Genomic DNA, 19,239 nt, shown 5'->3' on the forward strand with positions numbered 1-19,239 from the left:
TAAACCCTTACCTGGATATTGTGTTGAGTGGGAAATTTTAAAACATAAATTTTCATTTACAACTTTATCTATTATATATTTCCTCACTCCAAGTCAGAAACGCCTCAGGGGTAGCAGTAGTGTCCTTCACCTGTGTGGTATTTGTTAATACTCCGTATCTTCTGATCTTCCCCCCCCCATCTTACTTGCTTTACATTACGGTATGGAGCATGCTAAAACTAATTGTGGCATGCCCTTTGAGGTTTGGCAGTCAGATAATTAGGTGAGAAAGAGGGGAGTTTTTCAAGAGACTTCCTGAGTTTTGAATCGTCCTAGAATCTCTTAGAATTGAGGCTAAATTGATAAGGCTATATGCAGTGACTTCTTTTGTCCTGTAGTGAAAAGCAATCAGTGATTGTTACTAAATATTTTCATGAGTTATAAATATAAACATGGAAAGCCTGCTTAATTTTTTCCCCCTCAGTTTCTTCTACTGAAATGGGAACTCATATTAACTAGATTAACTCAGCATTATGTTGAGGATTAATTTTTTAATAGGAATGTGAAATGCTTTGATGTTATTAACCATTTTATTAATGAATAGCTTTTATGTGAAGCTGTGTACACATGGTCTGATTTATGTTTGAAGTGTGTGTTCCTGTTGTCCATACAGTTCTATTTTTCTCCCATGAAGCTTCAGCATTCTTTTCCTGGAGCTCTGAAAGATTTCAGGTCTATTTATAGAAATGAGAGACATATTTTAGCCTGTTTTACATTTAGTGTGTATCTAATCCTAGTTTATGAACTTGCTCTGAATTTGTGATCATTACTAGTAAATTGGGCTTTTGTCTTTTACTATTATAATATATACTCTCAACTCAAATTTGAACCAAACAAATTATGCTTTAGCATTTATATCATTGATTATCAGTTTAGCGCAATGTTACAACATGTATGAAAGGGTTAAAAAAGAAAAAGCACTAACAGAACTGGGTAGGATAGGAACTTGAAGACATTTTGTTGATTATTCTTATCTATGATTTGATGTTCCATTGATCTCTCTCAGAAATTTAAAACTGTTTTGGGAAAAACTAATCTCTGTTAGGCGTGGCTTTGAGGATTTACTTTTTAATTCCCAAATTTAGTATTTTCATTTTTATTACTTTAGCATGAAAACAAAATGTGTATAAAACAAAGTACATACCTTATTTTTGAATTTGAAATAAAAGTAGCAAGAGAACATTTTGGAAATTAAATGCAAACTGGCATATGTATATGCACATAGTTCCTTTTGGAAGGTCACTCAGTGTCCAATTTTTAATCATGGTAGTAGAGCACTTGTTGAAGCCTAAAAAAATAAATAGGAACAAATAGAATAAAAGGAGGAGGGAAAGATAAAGGGAAGAGGGATGGGAATGGGCAGTGAGATTTCACTTAATAGAACCAAGCTAACTTCTATTTAGAAAGAATTTTAGCTTCTGTGATAGCGAGCTGGAATGGTTGGTGTTCTTCATCAGCCATTTCATGGCACACTGATCTGGATTCCATCCATTCCTTGATTGATTGATCATGTCATGGACAAATGTTAATTGTTTTCACCAATACTTTCTAACGATGCAACGGTGTTCTCATTTCTTACCCAGGGCTCACTGTCTTTTTTTAAAGCTTATCTAGTTTCTAAAACCCTTTAGATCCATCTTGACCTTAGTGTCATTCTAAAAAATTCAAGGAGATTTAGAAGTTGGAGAAAAAAAAAGGAAAGGGAAAATGCTAAAGAGATAGGTACTGATATGGGAGAGGAAAGGCATTTGGAATTGGAGTAACTATTTTAAATATAATTTTAGAAAGAAGTTATCAGAATTTTGACACTTGGAATGTTAAAGTTAAATACAAGTGTGCTTTTCACCGAGGTTTAGTATTTAAATCTGCATTCCCTTTTGGAAACATGGCCTATTTGTTAAGATTTGAAGCTTAAAAAAAAATATATATATATATATATATATATATAGTTGTAAGCAGTAGCTCTAGTTGCAAACCCATCTGAATAGAGACAAAAAAAAAAAAAAAACTCATTGAGAAAGTTTTGCTGATTATTAGGACATTCTAAAATTTAGATTTCTATAACCTTTATGAATCTTTATAGAAACAACTATAATCATTCCCTATAATCTAGTATGTTATTTAGATATGCAGTCGGAAAAGTAGTATTTAACTGAGTATTCCTTTATAAGAATATATATCCCTTTCTATATAAGAGAAAAGTTTTAGTAGTTTTTATTACTGAGGGACAGAGAACATCTTGACTTTATTTTCTTTGAATTTTTCTCTAAATGGGTATTTTACAAAAATTGCCGTATTTTATTTCTTTTTTTAAGGACTAAGTGGTTACACTTTGATTGGTTTCTTCTCCCTTGAAGATTTGTCATTCTTCCTTGAAGAGAACATTAATTTTGCTTAGACTTAAAAAAAAATCACCTGGATTAAAAGGACCAACATTTAAACTTAAACCTATCATAGAAAAGAACCCCCTTTTCTGTCCTATCAGTCTAAAAAATGATAAATGCTGACTGAATATTAATAGAATTATATTTATGATACCAAGACAAAATTATTAAGCATTATCTTTTTTCCTGGGAATAGTTCAAATAATATTCTGGTAAAAATAAATTCAGTTGTGTTATTTTGTGATAGATACAATAATATAATTGTCTATATCCTAGGGTTAAAAGAACAATGAAAAGTAACTTTGAAATGAGAGAATTTCTCCATAAACTGGCTTTTTGGATTTGTAATATTTTAATACCTAAAAAATACATATGTAATATATTTAATCCTTACTTTTTTACTCTAATAGATTCCTCCTGCATGGAAAAACTACTTTCAAAAGATTGGAAGGAAAAAATGGAAAGACTAAATACCAGTGAACTTCTTGGAGAAATTAAAGGTACAATATATGAAATATCAAACATACCAGTGTGGAGAACATGCTTACTGCTCTCTGTACCCTAATTAAATTCTTACCTTTAATATTTGTTTGTATATGAGAGGGTAAATGTATAGTGTGTCCTTGAACTTTTATTCCTATGATGTTTACAGAATGAAATTCTTGCCTTCTCTTTTTTTTAGTCTATAAACATATAAATTATTAGATAAATTGTTTCATTAATTTACTTAACAGAAAGGTATGAAAAAGAAATGTCAAAAGATGAAGAATAATTAAATTAAAGATAATTTTAGTCTTTTCTCTTGAAATCATAATAATGGCTTAATTTATGAATCCAAATCATTAATTTGAATTTCTTCTGGTCAAAAATGGTCAAGGGTAGCACCTATAAAAAAGAGTTTATAGAATGTGTTGTACGTAACGGCTTATGGGTGGATTTTGAAGCTTGGCTACTGTTTTTAAGTCCTGGCTCTGTCACTTAGCAGCTGAATGACTTTGGGCAAGTCCCTGAATTTTTCTATGTTTCTGATTCCTTGTATCCAAAATGGGAGAGTAAGAGTTTCTACCTCATAGGCTCATTAAGAGGATTAATACAGTAAAGCTTTGAGGACAGTTTCTGGCACTTAGAAAACACTCATGAGGTTAAATTGTGGTTGCTGTTTTTATTAAGATACACATAGGATCATAGGTTGATTAATCTCACCCAGATTTCATAAGATTTAACTTTTCATGACCTCTGACCCTGCTCAGGATGAGCATCTATAGTTCTGAAGATGTGTGATTAATACTATTATTTTGAAACATGTTAAGAACCATTAAAAATTAAGTTTCCCTATCAGTCAGGAAGTGCTCCTTCTTCCGTAAATCTCTCTTGTTGATGCTTTTGTGGAGAAGAAGGACTGTATAAGTTTTGGTATCATGAGTAGAATCCATGGTCATTAATTAATTCTATAAGGTATCTCTTACAGTCATCACTCTGATTTGCACTAACAATTTGGGAATTTGCGTTAGTTTTGTGAAGTTGTCAAACAACTTAGGTGAATCTTCCTATTGGTCATGGATAATGTCTCATTTAAGATAAACATCTGGCAATAACTATCTGGTGAAAATGGTATTTTTAATTTGTTACAGAAAATTGTCTAGTGTTTAGGCATGTTGTGTTCAATTCAAATGAAGACAAAAGGTAGTCATCTCTTTCCCAGGAAATAATTGGTAACTCATTCTATTAACTAATACAATATTAAAATTAAGTGGAAATTCGATATTATTTTAAATTTTACTGCTTCTGTACTATACTCACTCATAAAGGCCATTTGCTATTTTGGGGGGAAAAAACTTAACTTAAAACTGATGGGTAGAAAGAAAGTCATTAGAGACATATTCTCCATCCAGCTGCAATAACATGTTGTGTGCTACTTTGCATGTCATTCTGGGTTTTCTATCCTTTCCGAAGTCATTGGTTTTACAACAGTGAGAACAGAAATGGTTTATGCAAAGGCAAGCTTTTGCCAGCATGAATGATGGGGGTCTTGCTTTTTCTTAGTTATGTGGAAGCTAACATTTTATTATGTTATGATTCAGCACCAAATTTTTATGCTTTGGGTTATCTCCTCCCTCTTGACCCCTTTCCATCTTTCTTTCTTTTTCATTCTGAATATGAATTTATAATGTGAAAACTGTACTAGCCTGAGATGGTCAAAATGTCTAAATCTTGGGAAAAAATGTGTAAATCTTGAAAGCAAAAACACATACAAAATTAGGCTTTTCAAATTCTTTAACTTTTTTCTGGATTCTTTATGTAATATATGAATTTTTCACTTGTGAGCTGCTCTCAGTTTTATAAGCATAGGAGGTATGATTCTTACTAAATTTTTCATTTTTATTTACTTTACATAATTGTTTCTTTTTACAACCTAGTATTTTGTCACCATACGTGTTATACAGAAAACATACCAATAATATAATGAGAACTGAAATAAAATTTAGTTTAAATTGTGTTCAGATAGCTTGATTCAACCACTGCTAAAACTCAACATGCATTTTTAGTCCAGGTGAGATCAGGCTAGTTAGTTATTATGCACCTAACTTAGTTATAATTATTCTGAAATTTTAAACTGATTTAAATACTATCCCCCATACATATTATTATGGCTTATCAGTATTTTCTATCTTAAGCACTGTGCATTTTTTAATACCTCTTATTTTTCCCTCATTACAAAATTTGTTGTAAATGAATTTATAGCAAATTCCCTTTTTACATATTTAGTGTAAAAATATAGAAATACAAAATAAAATTAATTTGTTAATTCTACCTATGTCATGTTGTAGGTCCTTTCCATTTTAATTTATACATGTACTTGTTAAATCTTTTATTTTATTTTATTTTATTTTATTTATTTCTTTGACAGAGACAGATCACAAGTAGGCAGAGAGGCAGGCAGAGAGAGGAGGAAGCAGGCTCCCTGCTGAGCAGAGAGCCCGATGCAGGACTCAATCCCAGGACCCTAAGATTATGACCTGAGCTGAAGGCAGAGGCTTTAACCCACTGAGCCACCCAGGCGCCCAAATCTTTTTTCCTTAAAGTTAGAATCATCCTTTTACTATCCTTTTATGAGCTATTCTTCCCACTTAATGACATATTGTGAATTTCTATCATTAAGTTATTTAAGTCCTCTAAAATGCAATTTTTATTTACAGAAATATTGCATAAAGTGAAGTTCTTATAATTTAACTGAGTCTCTTATTCAACATTTAAGTAGTTTTTTATTATTTGTCATTATAAAGAAAAAGTTGAATATGAATAACTTTTTAATAATTTTTGATATTAATTAGTGGTTATTTTCTTAGGATATATTCCTAAAAAGTGAGATTCCTGGGTCAAAGCATGGGTTCTTTTTTTAAAATTCTGGATTCATACTGCCAAACTGCCCAACAGAAAGGGCACCGTGTACCGCTCTTAGTATCTGCGAGTGTTCCGTTGTCCTCAACAAGTACTATTACTTTAAAAACTTCTTGCCAGTTTTGGTAGGGGAAAAGGATACACTACTGCTGATTTAATTTGAATTTCTTTGGTTCTTATAGAGAATGAAGCATTTGACATAAATTTATTTGTATTAAATGTCTCTTCCTTTGTGAATTGCTTATTTATGTTGTTTGTCCATTTTTCCTTTAAAGGATTTGTCTAGATCTTATGTTTTTGTAAGGCTCTCACTGTATATTTTAATGGTATTAACGTTTACCCATCGTATATGTTACATTTTATCATTTTCTTTTACTTTATGGTTTTTGTTGTCAAATCGTTCCCTCCTTTTTAATGTTCTTTTATGTTGGGGGTTTGTTTAGAAAGGCTTCCTCCACTCTGCTATATTTTGTTTCAATTCTTTGATTATATTTTTATTCATTTAACTCTTTAATTCCTCTTGAATACAATTGATATGTAATTTCAACAGAAATACAACTTAATTTTTTTCTCAAGCCATTAACCAAGTATCTCTGTGTTATTTATTACACAACCATCTTACCTCTTCTGACATGAAAAAACATCTTTTATCATACTGATTGCGTATTTGAAACCGTTTCTCAGTTTTAGCTTCTAGCCTATAGATCTATCTAAACTTTTATTAGTATTGTGCTATATTAATCACTGTAGCTTTATAGTGTCTTTGAAAAGTAAATATTATAAGACTACATTCATAATTTTCTTTAAGGTGTTTGCATACTTCTCTAAGGTTTATTTTAGGATTATTTTAATTTAATTGTCAATTAAAATCCCAAAACAATTTTTTGAAAGGTTATATTTTACGTATGTGAAACTATAGGATGAACTGACATCTTTATAGTATTGAATCTTTTAATTCAAAATCATTTATTCTTTTTGTCCCTAAACAATGACTTATTTTCTAAATATAGATTCTGCATGTTTCTTTTGATGTTTTTGCTATAATATTTAATATTTTTGCTTACTCTTATGAATGAAATATTTTCATTCTATTTTCTTTTTGTTATCGTATTTAGGGATGCTCATGAATTTCACTGGTTCATTTTATAACTTTCCTCTTTATTGAACTTATTAGATCTAGTCATATTTCAGCTGATATATTTTCTCTTTTTTGGCAGTTATATGCACATTTTTTCATCTCTTCTCATATTACACAAACCTAGAATATTAAGAATGACATTAAGTAATACACGATAGCAGGTATTTTGTGCAGTTTTTAATTTATGGAATTGTTTTTAACATTTCACCACTAAGTATTAAGATATTTAAGACATTCTTTATTATTAAAAAACATTCTAGTCATAGTTTATTAGGAGTTTCCATGAGAAATTGCATTTTATTTTATGGCATATCTTATTGGTTTTTGTTTTCCAAATTTGCTGAAGAAATAAACCCTGATTAGTCATAGTGTAGTCTTATTTTAATGTACCAACTAATTTTATTTGCTCATATTGCAGTTGTTATTTTTGCATCTGTAATCATAAATGAGAGTAGTTTGTGTTTTTCTTTATTTGTCCTATCTTTGTTAATTTTTATTACCAGAGTTCATGGTTGAAATGGAAAGCTTTCCTTCATTTCCTAGGCTATGTAAAGTATTGTAAAGATAGCATGAGAATTACTTATTCCTTGAAATCCTGAAAGAATATCCTCATAAAACATCTAGGCTTAGAGTTTTCTTTGGTAATAATCTTTTTTTCCTTTTACATTTTCTATTTCCCTTTAAGTCAGTTTTTCTAGGAAAAACATTTCCTAGAAAATTGTATGTTTCACTGAGATTTTCAAATGTATTAATATTGATTTTAAAGTACAAGATCTCTTATTTTAAGTTTTTTATTTACTGTTACATATTCTGTTTTAAACTTTGCATATTTGTGTTCTGTCCCTTTTGTCCCACAATTTTACCTGCCAGCAATTTTTCTATTTAACTCTCCTCCCAACACCCCAGTAAGTATCCAGTTTTGAGATTAATTTCTCAATTATATTGCTTTACAGAATGCCAATTACTTCATTTTGCTTTTACCTATATTATCTCACCTTTTCTTATTTTCCTTATACTTTTTCTTTTGTTTCTGATATCCTCTAAGTTCCTAAATTGAATACTTCATTTTAAACATTGTTTCTTTAATAATAAAGGTACTGTTAGCCATGAGTATATTTGTAGAAATAGTTTTATGCATCCCATAAATTGGAGCTTTTTGAATTCTCATAGTCATTATTTTCCAAATAGTAAATATTTATATTATTTTCTATCTGATCTTATATTTACATATTTACATCTTTTGGATTCAAGAGTGAAATGAAGCTGGGGAAGGGAGGACATAGTTTCTGTTACTATATTTGAAAAATTCTATGTTAGGTGCCTGAGGAAGAATTAAAGTGTTGTCAGTAGAATCGTTAAGAGCAGCATTAAAAAATGAATTTTAGGGGCACTTGTTTGGTCAGTCGGTTAAACATCTGTCTTTGGCTCAGGTCATGATCCCAGGGTCCTGGGATAGAGCCCTGAGTTGGGCTCTCTGCTCAGCAGGGAGCCTGCTTCTCCCTCTCCCTCTGCGGCTCCCCTTGCTTGTGATCTCTCTGTCTTTCAGATAGATAAAATCTTTAAAAAATAAAAATAAATAAGAAAGAAAAAAATGAATCTTAAACCCAGTGAGCTTAATATTACCACATATTTAGAAACAATATGTTAAAAATCTCTTTAGAGGGGTGCCTGGGTGGCTCTGTGGGTTAAGCCACTGCCTTCAGCTCGGGTCGTGATCTCAGGGTCCTGGGATCGAGTCCCACATCGGGCTCTCTGCTCGGTGGGGAGCCTGCTTCCCTCTCTCTCTCTCTCTCTGCCTGCCTCTCTGCCTACTTGTGATCTCTCTCTGTCAAATAAATAAATAAAATCTTTTAAAAAAATCTCTTTAGAGTCTACTTTTTAAAAAACCTGCTGGAGCATCTGGGTGCCTCAGTTGGTTGAGTGTCTGACTCTTGATTTCCATTCAGGTCATGATCTAGGGGTTGTAAGATCAAGCCCCACATTGGACTTTACTCTTAACATAGAGTTTTCTTGTCCCTCTTCCTCTTCTCCCTCTACTCATGCACTCTCTTTCTCTCAAATAAATAAAAAATTTTATAGGTGTATTCTTTTTTTTTTTAAAGATTTTATTTATTTATTTGACAGAGATCACAAGTAGGCAGAGAGACTGGTGGTTGGGGGAGGGGGGTGAAGCAGGTTCCCCGCTGAGCAGAGAGCCCAACGTGGGGCTCGATCCCAGGATCCTGGGATCATGACCTGAGCCAAAGGCAGAGGCTTTAACCCACTGAGCCACCCAGACTTTATTTTAAAAAATAAGATATTTTTTAAAATGGCTTTCAAATTAAAATCTTATTGTATAAATGAAGCAAAGTAGTATTTCTGAAACCTTTCAGTAAGAGTTGGAATATTGCTAAAGTTTGAAGAACACTTAATCATAGATTTTCAATAGATCTGTATCCGGGTCTTGTCTAATATTTTCTAAAAGAAAATCCCATCCCTAACCCACCACCATATTTGCATAAGTAGCCTCCTTTCCAGTAGCAGCATTAATCTAGGCTAGAGTACTATAAATGGCATACATTCTAATAGCAGTAATCTCAAAGCAATGTTCCAACCAGGTTAATGTCATTACAAGTATTGCTAGACAACTTTATTATTAAAAGCTGAAATGAAATATTACATAAAATGATTAGATTTTTGCCTTGGTCTAGTTGTATCTGAAGTATCATGTTCTAATTGGGGTGCCATATTTTTAAAAGATCTGTTTTCAAATTTGGATTTATCAAAAGTTGCTGAAATGGTAAACAGTCTTGAACATTTAATATGACTAGCAATTAAAGATCTAGGGAAGTTTGGCCTAGTATAAGTTGGTTGGTTGAAGCTTTGTTGAATAGAAGAGATTAAGATTTGTTTTGGGTTTCAGGGGGTTAAGGAAATAGGGAAATTATTCTCAATGTACAAAAGAATTTAAGAACAATTAGTGGCTATCTGATGTGATACAGTTGGACTGAATTAAGAGAGTACCTCAAATACACCAGGTGTTTAAGAAATATTTGTTGAATGATGGATGAATTAATAAAATAACATCTGGAAATTTGGCTGTGGAAAATTTTAAATGGAAATGTAGAGGATATTAGAGGGTATTTCCACTCTGGTGGAATATTATCTTCATGACCTCCTAAGGTTTCTTCAAAAGTAATACCAGTGTTTATTGTATTTTCTTACTTATAAGACTGATCTTTAAAATACTATCTATTTTCTGTCAAGAGGTAATATAATACGAACTTTTGTAAGTTGCTTTATTGTCTATAAAGGAAACAAAGTACTAAAGCAGCTAATTATTTCATTTGATCCTCATTATAACAATCTATTGAGGAAAATATTATTATATTGATTTTATATATGAATAAAATGAGACTGAGTGAAATTAAGTGGCTGTGTGAGGTCACTCAAGAATTGTAGAGACAGGTTCTAAGTCCTGCCTCTAAAATCTCTGTTTAATGTAATGCAGCAAAATTCTCAGACTCCCCAGAATCTTATACTTCTGCAGTGGAGAAAAGAGAAAGATATTCTCTGGGCTCTTCTCCCCCTCCCACAATATAACAACTAACACAGCTCCCCTGGTACTTTTTTTTATGTAAGTGAAGCAGTATCACAAAGAAGGAAGGGGTATAGGTAATACAGTTGCTCTCTATAAAAGTATTTATCTTGATCTGAACGTGAAAGCGAGAGAGGGGAGAGTCGTATGGTAGTAAGACAGAAGGTAAGACAGAATTACTGATAGGATCCATAACCCATTTGTATGTGTGTTTGAGTTGCACCACCAAGTGAAGATACCAGGATAGTTATGGTTACAAAACATTTCTAAATGCAATGGTGACATACCAAATGAAATCTAGAGCATTAGAGAATCAGCCTCTGCCTCCATGAACAAGCCTGATTTTCTGTGCTTTATGGAAGAGATCTTAGCCAGCTTCCCTGTTTTGCACACATGCCCCTCTATGCTGTGGCTGGCATCTCCCTGGTGTGAAGTCGCCTCCCTGGGCAGTGTGCCAGAGAGACAGTATTGCTGGTTGTTTGAGTTAGCACAAACTGTTTGTGCTTGTGTTTGTCAAACATACAGATGATATGAGAGACAAAAAAATAATTATGTGATATGAACCAAATAAGGAAAATAATGTTTTCCTTCCTTGGTCATTTATGATTAATTATTGCAATATTTACATTTAGGAATAAAGGTAGATGTGCTTGTAGGTATACCCTGCTGCGGCTTAGAAAAGTGCCAGTCTCTTTCTGATAGGAAGAAAGTTGATTAGAAAAATGCTTTTAAATGGAAAGTTCTACAAATGAGTCCCAATGTTTTTCAAAGCCACTATTGAGAAACAATTGCTTATTATAGTTATTCAACTAATATATCTAAGAGGTTTGTTCTAGAGCCCAAATATTCCTGCCATACATTACTATTCAAGGTTTTAAGCATTACTCCCTGTTACTTCATTAAGGTTGGTACCAAGAGAAGTAAAAGTAGGAACAGTGTTGCATCAAATAGTACAAGCATATTATAGTTGTGCTTGGCACAAATACTGAGTTAAAAAGTGTGAATTTATTATGCTATTGCTACTGTGTGCCAATGAGAGCCTGTTTTCATTTTTAGTTTTGATTGCAAATGTAAATCTCTAGAAGAGAGCACAGGAACACAAAAGTCATTTTTTTTTTCCAGTGCATGATAGATCTTTGAAGATTAAATGTATAGGTTATTCTTGAAGTAACTTAAGTAGTGCTGTTATCACCAAAGGGTCAGAATGGATCTAACAGCATTCCCATAGAATCAGTGTTCTGCATCCCAGATTACTATCTTAAATGCCAATTCTCTTTCCTAGATTGCTCACTTTTCTAGTAAGTACTCTGTAGTCATTCCATACATTGTCCTTTCTACAGAAAACTCTGTTTTTTAGGAATAGTAGTTCGTAGTTACTTGTGGTTTTGGTTATAGGCAATCACAGAAGGACTAAAGTGGTTTGCCAAGAGCTATGACTGTACACTTTACATATTACAGTACAGCTATGACTGTAACTTTACATATTCATTTATAAATGAATTTTTCTTGAATTTCCATTTATAAACTTACAGCAATTTCTTCATCTGAGGGAACTTAAAAAAATCTGGAAGTGTTTAGAGGGAAATCATCTGCCACTTTTCAACTTCAATAAAGTCAGCAAAGTTCACATACCTAGTGATTCTTGCTGCCTCATAAGTAAAAGAGTTGAAACAGTAATGTATTGATGTTTAGATTTCATGTATTTTGAAAATTTTAAATTGTTATTTCTAAGACAAATGCTGTATTGCTCTGAGGCCAGCTTGTGAAAGGGACTGGGAGCACATGTAATTTTCTTCACTTTCCTGTTTGTATGAAATAATGTGGTAGAGTGTCACTATTTTCTGAATAAATCTTTGTAATTATAGAACATCAGAGTAACATTTAGAAACATAGGATCTGAAAAGATTAGGACTGAAGAAGCTTTACATATTATGTAACTAAACCTCTTATTTTCCATGTAGGGACTCCAATATCTAGAAAAGAAAAGTTACCATTTTCAATCACATAGTCAGTTACTAAGGTGAAAACTTAATATTCCCTCAGAATAACATGTTTAGCCCATTTCACATAGACTTTTGGTTGTGTTGTAATCAATAGTGAGTTTTTATTTGTGAACCTATGAACTCCTTTTACTAGCAATAAATGCATATCACAGCTATTTTACAGATACATATACATTATAACAGGAATATCCATAGTTTTTTAAATTATACTACTTTGCATCAATGTAAACATTTCAAAGTTTTCCTTTGTACTCTGTCATAAACATCTTTTTCTTCTTTTGAAGTCTGTGTGATATGCATACAAGCAATTAAAACCTCTTGCCACTTGGGTTTGGAGACACAAGGTCTTCTTAATTAAAATTCAAACAAAAGCTACTGGTTAAAATTACGACTATATGATTAAAGTCTAAAGCATTGTGATACAGTAGAATCACTGTTAACTGTTGGGATTAAAAGAAATCGATAGTTGGGGAGAAGATCAGTTGGATCTAATTAGTGAAATCAATGTTTACATAAAAGAAAATGCTGAAGTTTAGTAACAAATTCTGGTTATAAATATAACACGGGATGAAGTTGTTCTTTGTTACTATTACATTGACCACATAATCATGTCTTAAATTCATTGAATAAAAATCTGAAACTTTTTTTAGCAGTTACTGTAAGTAAAAACATAGAACTTTACTTCAAAATCATATCTAGTTTTAAAAATTTCAGTTTTATAAAATGTTACATGTAAAAATAGTCAACAATTACAAAGTATTTCTATGGATTCCATTTTAAAATGCTAATTTTAGCAATAACTACAGCCTAGAGTGGGAAAGGAGACAAAATTGGTTAGAAGTAAAGAATATCCAAAGTATTCTTACACAATTATGATTACATTAAATATGTATTAGTCTATTTGGTGACATACCAAAATAAAAGAGAATACATTTTGATATAATTCAAAAACAAGACATTTCACTTTTTTCTTCCTGATTGCTGTGATGAAAATAAACATTATAACCAGCATGGAGGAACAAAACTATTACTAATTGCAGCCTAGATTTTAAGTAAAATGGAGGTCATTAGCAATTTCCTGGAAGCCATTCAGATTGCTTACCAGGAAATGGTAGCTAGCAGGACATCTGTAATCCTCCTGTGTGGAATTAGTGAAAACATACTGAAGCTTTAATGATGTGTGTTAGACTTTGGCTTATGGTGTAACTTTCTGTATCAAAGTAGCTCATATTTCATTGAATACAAATGATTTTTATTTTAGTATTAGAGTACAAACTCAGAGTTGAAAATAGCCTTCAACATCCATCCATATATACAGACCTTAGTACATACCTGTAGATTGGAGGATGGCTCATAGTAGAATAAGAAATAACAGGGTAACGGAAGAACAGTAGGGATCTGGAAGTGAAATGTATTGGGGCAAATTGAAAGAAATTTCTTCTATAACTTGAAATGCTGATTTCACAACATTTTGAGTGGTGAATTTAGTCCCATTTTTAGTAGCATCTTCTTATCTCAATAAAGAGATAAGCAATGCTGACTGTCAAGGAAAAACAGGACATAAATTTAAGTTTGACTGATTCTACATTGTTGTGGGAGAAATGGGGTCACCGATTCAGAGACTTTTAGCATAGCATCTCCATATTATCTGAATTACTGGTTGTCCTATTAAGGGGAACATCTCTGGAACTATAAAGAATGACAGAGTAAAACTGAAGAGAGTATTTATATGTTCCAGTTTGTGTGGAAAATTATATATATGCAGAAAATTGCTGAAAGGATATTTAATAAACTGTTAACAGAGGTTGACTATGAAGTAACAAAAAGTATGAGACAGGTTGATTTTTAAGCGTGTACTGTATAGTTTGTACTGTAGTTTTTTTTTAAACCATGTATATGGCTTTTCAATACAAAAGACTGTTTTTTATGAGTAATTATAAAACATTTTATGACTGATTATGAGACAAAATACTTTAAAAAAAAAGACTGCAGTCTTCAATGAAAGTGAAAGGATTTGTTTCCTTATTTGTAGAAGAGAATATGGATGATACTACTTAGTTTCAGATTGCTTTGAGAAGTTTAGAGAGAAAATGTGTAGTATTTGGCATAGCATAGAGTAGGGAATCCACAAATACTATAGGTAGGCAGCAATATTTGGCACAGTTAAGTACTTGAAACAGTAAATATGTGCTGATAAAACGGTGAACTGCAGTCCTCAAACTTTTGATCTTAAGAATCTTAAAATGTATTGAAGATTCTAAAATTTTTTTGTTCATGTGACTTACATGTACTAATACTTAATTGTGTCAGAAATTAAACCTGAGATATTAAAAATATTTAATTCATTTAAAAGTTATGAAATTAAGGGGTGGCTTTGGTGGCTCAGTCAGGTGTCTACCTTTGGCTCAGGTCATGATCCCAAGGTCCTGGGATCTAGCCCCACATGGGGCTCCCTACTCTGAAGGGAGTCTGTTTCTTCCTCTCCCTCCACCCCTCCCCTCAACTCTTGCTCTCTCTCTCTGTCTTACTCTCACACGCTCTCTCAAATGAATTTTAAAAAATCTTTAAAAAAAGGTTGTAAAATTAAATCTACATATTTACATAAAAACTCATTTTTATGAAAATAACTATATTTCCTAAAGTAAAAATTATCTAGTGAGAAGAATGACATTGTTTTACATTTTTGCAAATCTCTTTAATGTGTGATTTAATAGAAGACAGCTGGACTCTCTCATATCTACATTTACATTCAATCTGTTTGATATATTTTGATCGAAGTATATGAAGACAAACTAATATTGATATGTAGTTGACAAAGGGAAAAGTATCTTGCAACCTTTTCAAATAGTTGTGAATATTCTTTGATACTAAACCAAATTTCCCAAGTGGTTTTTTCTTAAAGGTCAGGTCCAATATAGGATCTGAAACCATATCAATGAACTTTCCAATACTTTTACATTAAAATTCATTGGTCTGGTTTGAACTTCAAATGAGTCATTTGTTCTATGCATGATTTTGTAATGGCATACATTGGTCTTTTAGATTATATTGTTTCACCGAGTTACGCAGTTCTTCCTTATGGTGGCATATTTAATCATATAGTATCAAAAATCACATTCATCCATATTACCTTTAATCTTACCAGAAAAAAATTTTTAAGTATCTGGAAACTGTCATACTCATGATGGCAGACAGAAGTTTTCCAAAAATCTAATCTAACTTAATTAGATTTTTTCCAAAAATCTAATATAACTTAAACTTTATATTATTTTAACCAACACCATCAGTTACTTTTAGAAGTTGAATGCTCATTTGCTAAATATTAAAGCATGATTAATGGTATTTTGTCTTGTTCGTTTAAAAAAAATTGGAGTCCTATGCAAAAAGCTATGAAAAATTTCAGGTTACAACTCCAGTAATAGCACAAGTGATTTTCCTTGAGACAACTCGTATACTAAGGTATATTAAGCAGTGGGATGCTTCCCATTTCATCACACAGAGTATTAAGAACTTTTTTTTTTAACTCTACCATCATGAGTCTTCTAACTCAAGATCAAGAATCACATGCTCTACTGACTGAGAGATTCATCACATAGAATGTTAAAAATATGTGTACTTATGGGACACCTGGCTGGTTCATTTGAAGAAGCATACAACTCTTTCTGTTGGGGTTGTCAGTTCAAGCCCCATGTTGGGTGTAGAGATTACTTAAATAAATACATAAATAAACTAAAAAAAAAAGAACTTAAAAATATGTGTACTTTAAAGTCATTATTTAATTGTTTCCTCAAGGAAATTCTTAATTGAAACTGATTTTTTTTTTGTTTTACTACAAGCGTGTGGTAGTAAAGAATACAATGACTACTAGTAGAAGTAGGTCTCTTTGATTCAGGCAAAGGAACCAGCTTTTTCACCCACTATTTCATTTGCACTGTCAGTGTATATCTCAGCACTGTAACATGTAACTAATGCCTTAATACTATTGTGAAAACAGTAAAACCTCAGCAAACAGAAAATCTCAGGGACACCTTGGAGAGTTCTCTGGATCTCTAACATATCCATAAGCCACACATTGAGAACCACTGGGCTAGAAACTTAAAATAGATAAATAAATGAAAAATAAAAAAAAAAATAATAAATCAAATTTTCAGTAGTAACTACAAAGCAAATCAGTTATATTTAAGAGTTTTAGGTTCCATAAAGAGTCTGAATGAAGCTGCTGGCCTAAAGAAGTTAATTGCTTTCTTCCTTTTGTATGCCATAAACAGGAATTGTGGCATAATTAACACAGGGTGTAGAGTTGATCAGATGGGGGTTTGTATCATGGTATAATAAATTGAGCAATTTATTTAAACTATTTTTCATTCAGCTTTCTAACCTGCAAAGTGGGAAAAAAAATACATGCAGGTCAGGATTATTGTCAGTGATTATAAAATAACTAACAAGTCTTTAGTAAATATTAGTTTACCAGTAGGAATAGGAACAAGGATATTTAGTTATGTGCCACCCATAAGGACCTGGAACCATTTATTAATCTCCCGTAGCACAAATTATTTCATAGGAAATGATTAGGTATATATAAAATTGAGAAGTTCTAATACTCCAAGAAATCAGTGTTACTACTCATGTCAAATTTACAGTATAGTCCATGTCCCCAATGTTGGCTTAACTAAAAAATGATAACCACTTTATTGATAAGTAACTTACATTTTTTAGGTAAGCTAGTCCTGGTGGACACCAGCCTAATCAGTTTCCTTCCCATCTTATTACAGCAATTGTATGACTCCCGACTCCTCATAGTATTATTAAATGACCTCACTTAATTAAGTACAAGTAAAACTCTCTTACTCAAAACTTTAAGAGATTTTCCATATTATTTTGGTTCTGGCATTTTATTATAGTGGTAGCTAAAACTTAGAGGTCTTGCTGTGAAAATGAGATTTTCACATGTATCATTTCTGGACCTGGACATATAGTGGCTATGAATTCTTTTTTTTTTTTAGTGTAATATTTGTGATAGATGTGATTTCAATACATATGCATTTATTATTTTATAATTAAAATTACATAGATTTCTAGTAAGCATAAAATCTAAAAATGGTTTAAAATCTTTATACACTATTATTCATTTGCTCTAGTTCACTTTAGTCTCTTTTTTGTTTGAATGAATGTAAAAAGTTTAAAAATATACATTTGTGATAATATTTATATACAGTTGATTCTTGAAAGAAAAATACATGGGATAGTAATCTCATTGATGTTCATAGGCCCAGGAATGCTCTGTGCCTAGCATCCTAGGTGCCAGGGTACACCCTGGGTATTTCTTTACTGTAGAGTCAGCTCGTGACCAAATTCTCATGGGATATATATGTCACATTAAGAGCTGGCCCATACTGCTAGACCTCCCACACACTTACTATTTAAGTCATTTGTCTGAATTAAAAAAAAAAAAATCTAAGGCTAACCACTTAATAAAATGTGTGTATTTTCATCCAAATGGTGTTTTCATGAATAAGACCCTTGAAATAGGCATAAATTGTACATTATTCTCTACATTTTTAAATGTGTTGCTACTGTTGGTAATTACCACTGAGTGCATATTTAATGCACTGAGGAAATTTGATGCAATTATTCCGTTTATTTGTGATTCCCCTTCAATCCAAATGTCTGCATTAAACTATTGAAAAAGAAAACTACAGAGAATTTAGGTCATTTAAAAAATGCACACATTTTCTGAACTCTGCTTGTAAACTTGTATTGCACCAACCAAAATAAAATTAAAATGAGCCAGCATTATAAAAGATAGGGTTCAAAAGTTTAGGTAATTTTGAATAAAATTACCTTTAAAATATAACCTTAAAGAATTTGGGCCAACTGCAAGGCTGCAGTCTTAACAGAAGTCAATTAAGAGATGTATATAACTGAGCTCAAAATTCAGCTAGTTTAACTTAAGACAAATCCTTTTTCCTCAAGCCTCTTCTCAGTACTTAAGAGTTGATTACACCTGGAAATGGATCAAGTAGACCTAAGTTGGTAGCTCTTAGAAAGTCTTTACAAAAGGGTAGAATCTGCAGAGCAAAGGTCTATCTTTTCCATGAGTGCCTCACATTTTTTTTTTAAAGCACAGAGAATTTGGGTACTGAAAAAGATCTCTAATGCTGAAAAAGTCTGAAAATAAGAAGTGTGCAAGAAGGGTGCAGCTCTTGTAAGCCCACTTTTTATTTTTTCCTTTGATCGTCAGCTGGTAGGAAAAGTACACATGTTTCTCAGAAATGATTCAATATCATTAAAATGGTTTGGCCAGGGAATAGAGTAAGACAGAAGAGCATAGGTATTAAATGGGAAGGAGGAACTCCATATCCATTTTGTTCAGTAGACATCATCTGGTGTTCCTTTTCAAGTTAATATGCAACTATCCGTTGTACATGTTTTAATAATATTCTTAAACATCTCTTTAGGGCTAAGGAAGAGATGAGATTTAAAATGAGTTCTATCCCATGGCTTTAAATATATGTTTCTTCATGTAATAGTAATGAGAGACCTGTGTTCTTATGCTTAAAGCTAAGAGTTACATTCCTATTAACATTTGTTTAACTAGGCTTCCATCACAACAGGTGCACAATTATTTTTATGAGTAAAATATTATCAGCCTTCAAAATTAGCCAGGGCAAAATGCAAGTTGTCTGATTAAATAATCAG

At 32.0% G+C, this 19,239-nt stretch overlaps 1 protein-coding gene across 5 annotated transcripts in view; it reads left to right on the forward strand.

The window, feature by feature from the left end:
* LOC111149639 (SRY-box 6) overlaps nucleotides 1-19,239 on the forward strand; it is a 655,543-nt gene that overhangs the window by 352,325 nt on the left and 283,979 nt on the right. For all 5 annotated transcript variants that reach the window (XM_022506831.1, XM_022506832.1, XM_022506833.1 and 2 more), the window contains one exon: nucleotides 2,834-2,923. In XM_022506831.1, the coding sequence (XP_022362539.1) occupies nucleotides 2,834-2,923 (90 nt within the window). The remainder of the gene's footprint in view (nucleotides 1-2,833; nucleotides 2,924-19,239) is intronic.

This window comes from Enhydra lutris, unplaced genomic scaffold (genome assembly GCF_002288905.1).
Source record: "Enhydra lutris kenyoni isolate GAN:26980312 unplaced genomic scaffold, ASM228890v2 scaffoldscaffold22, whole genome shotgun sequence".
Taxonomy (NCBI): Eukaryota; Metazoa; Chordata; class Mammalia; order Carnivora; family Mustelidae; genus Enhydra; species Enhydra lutris.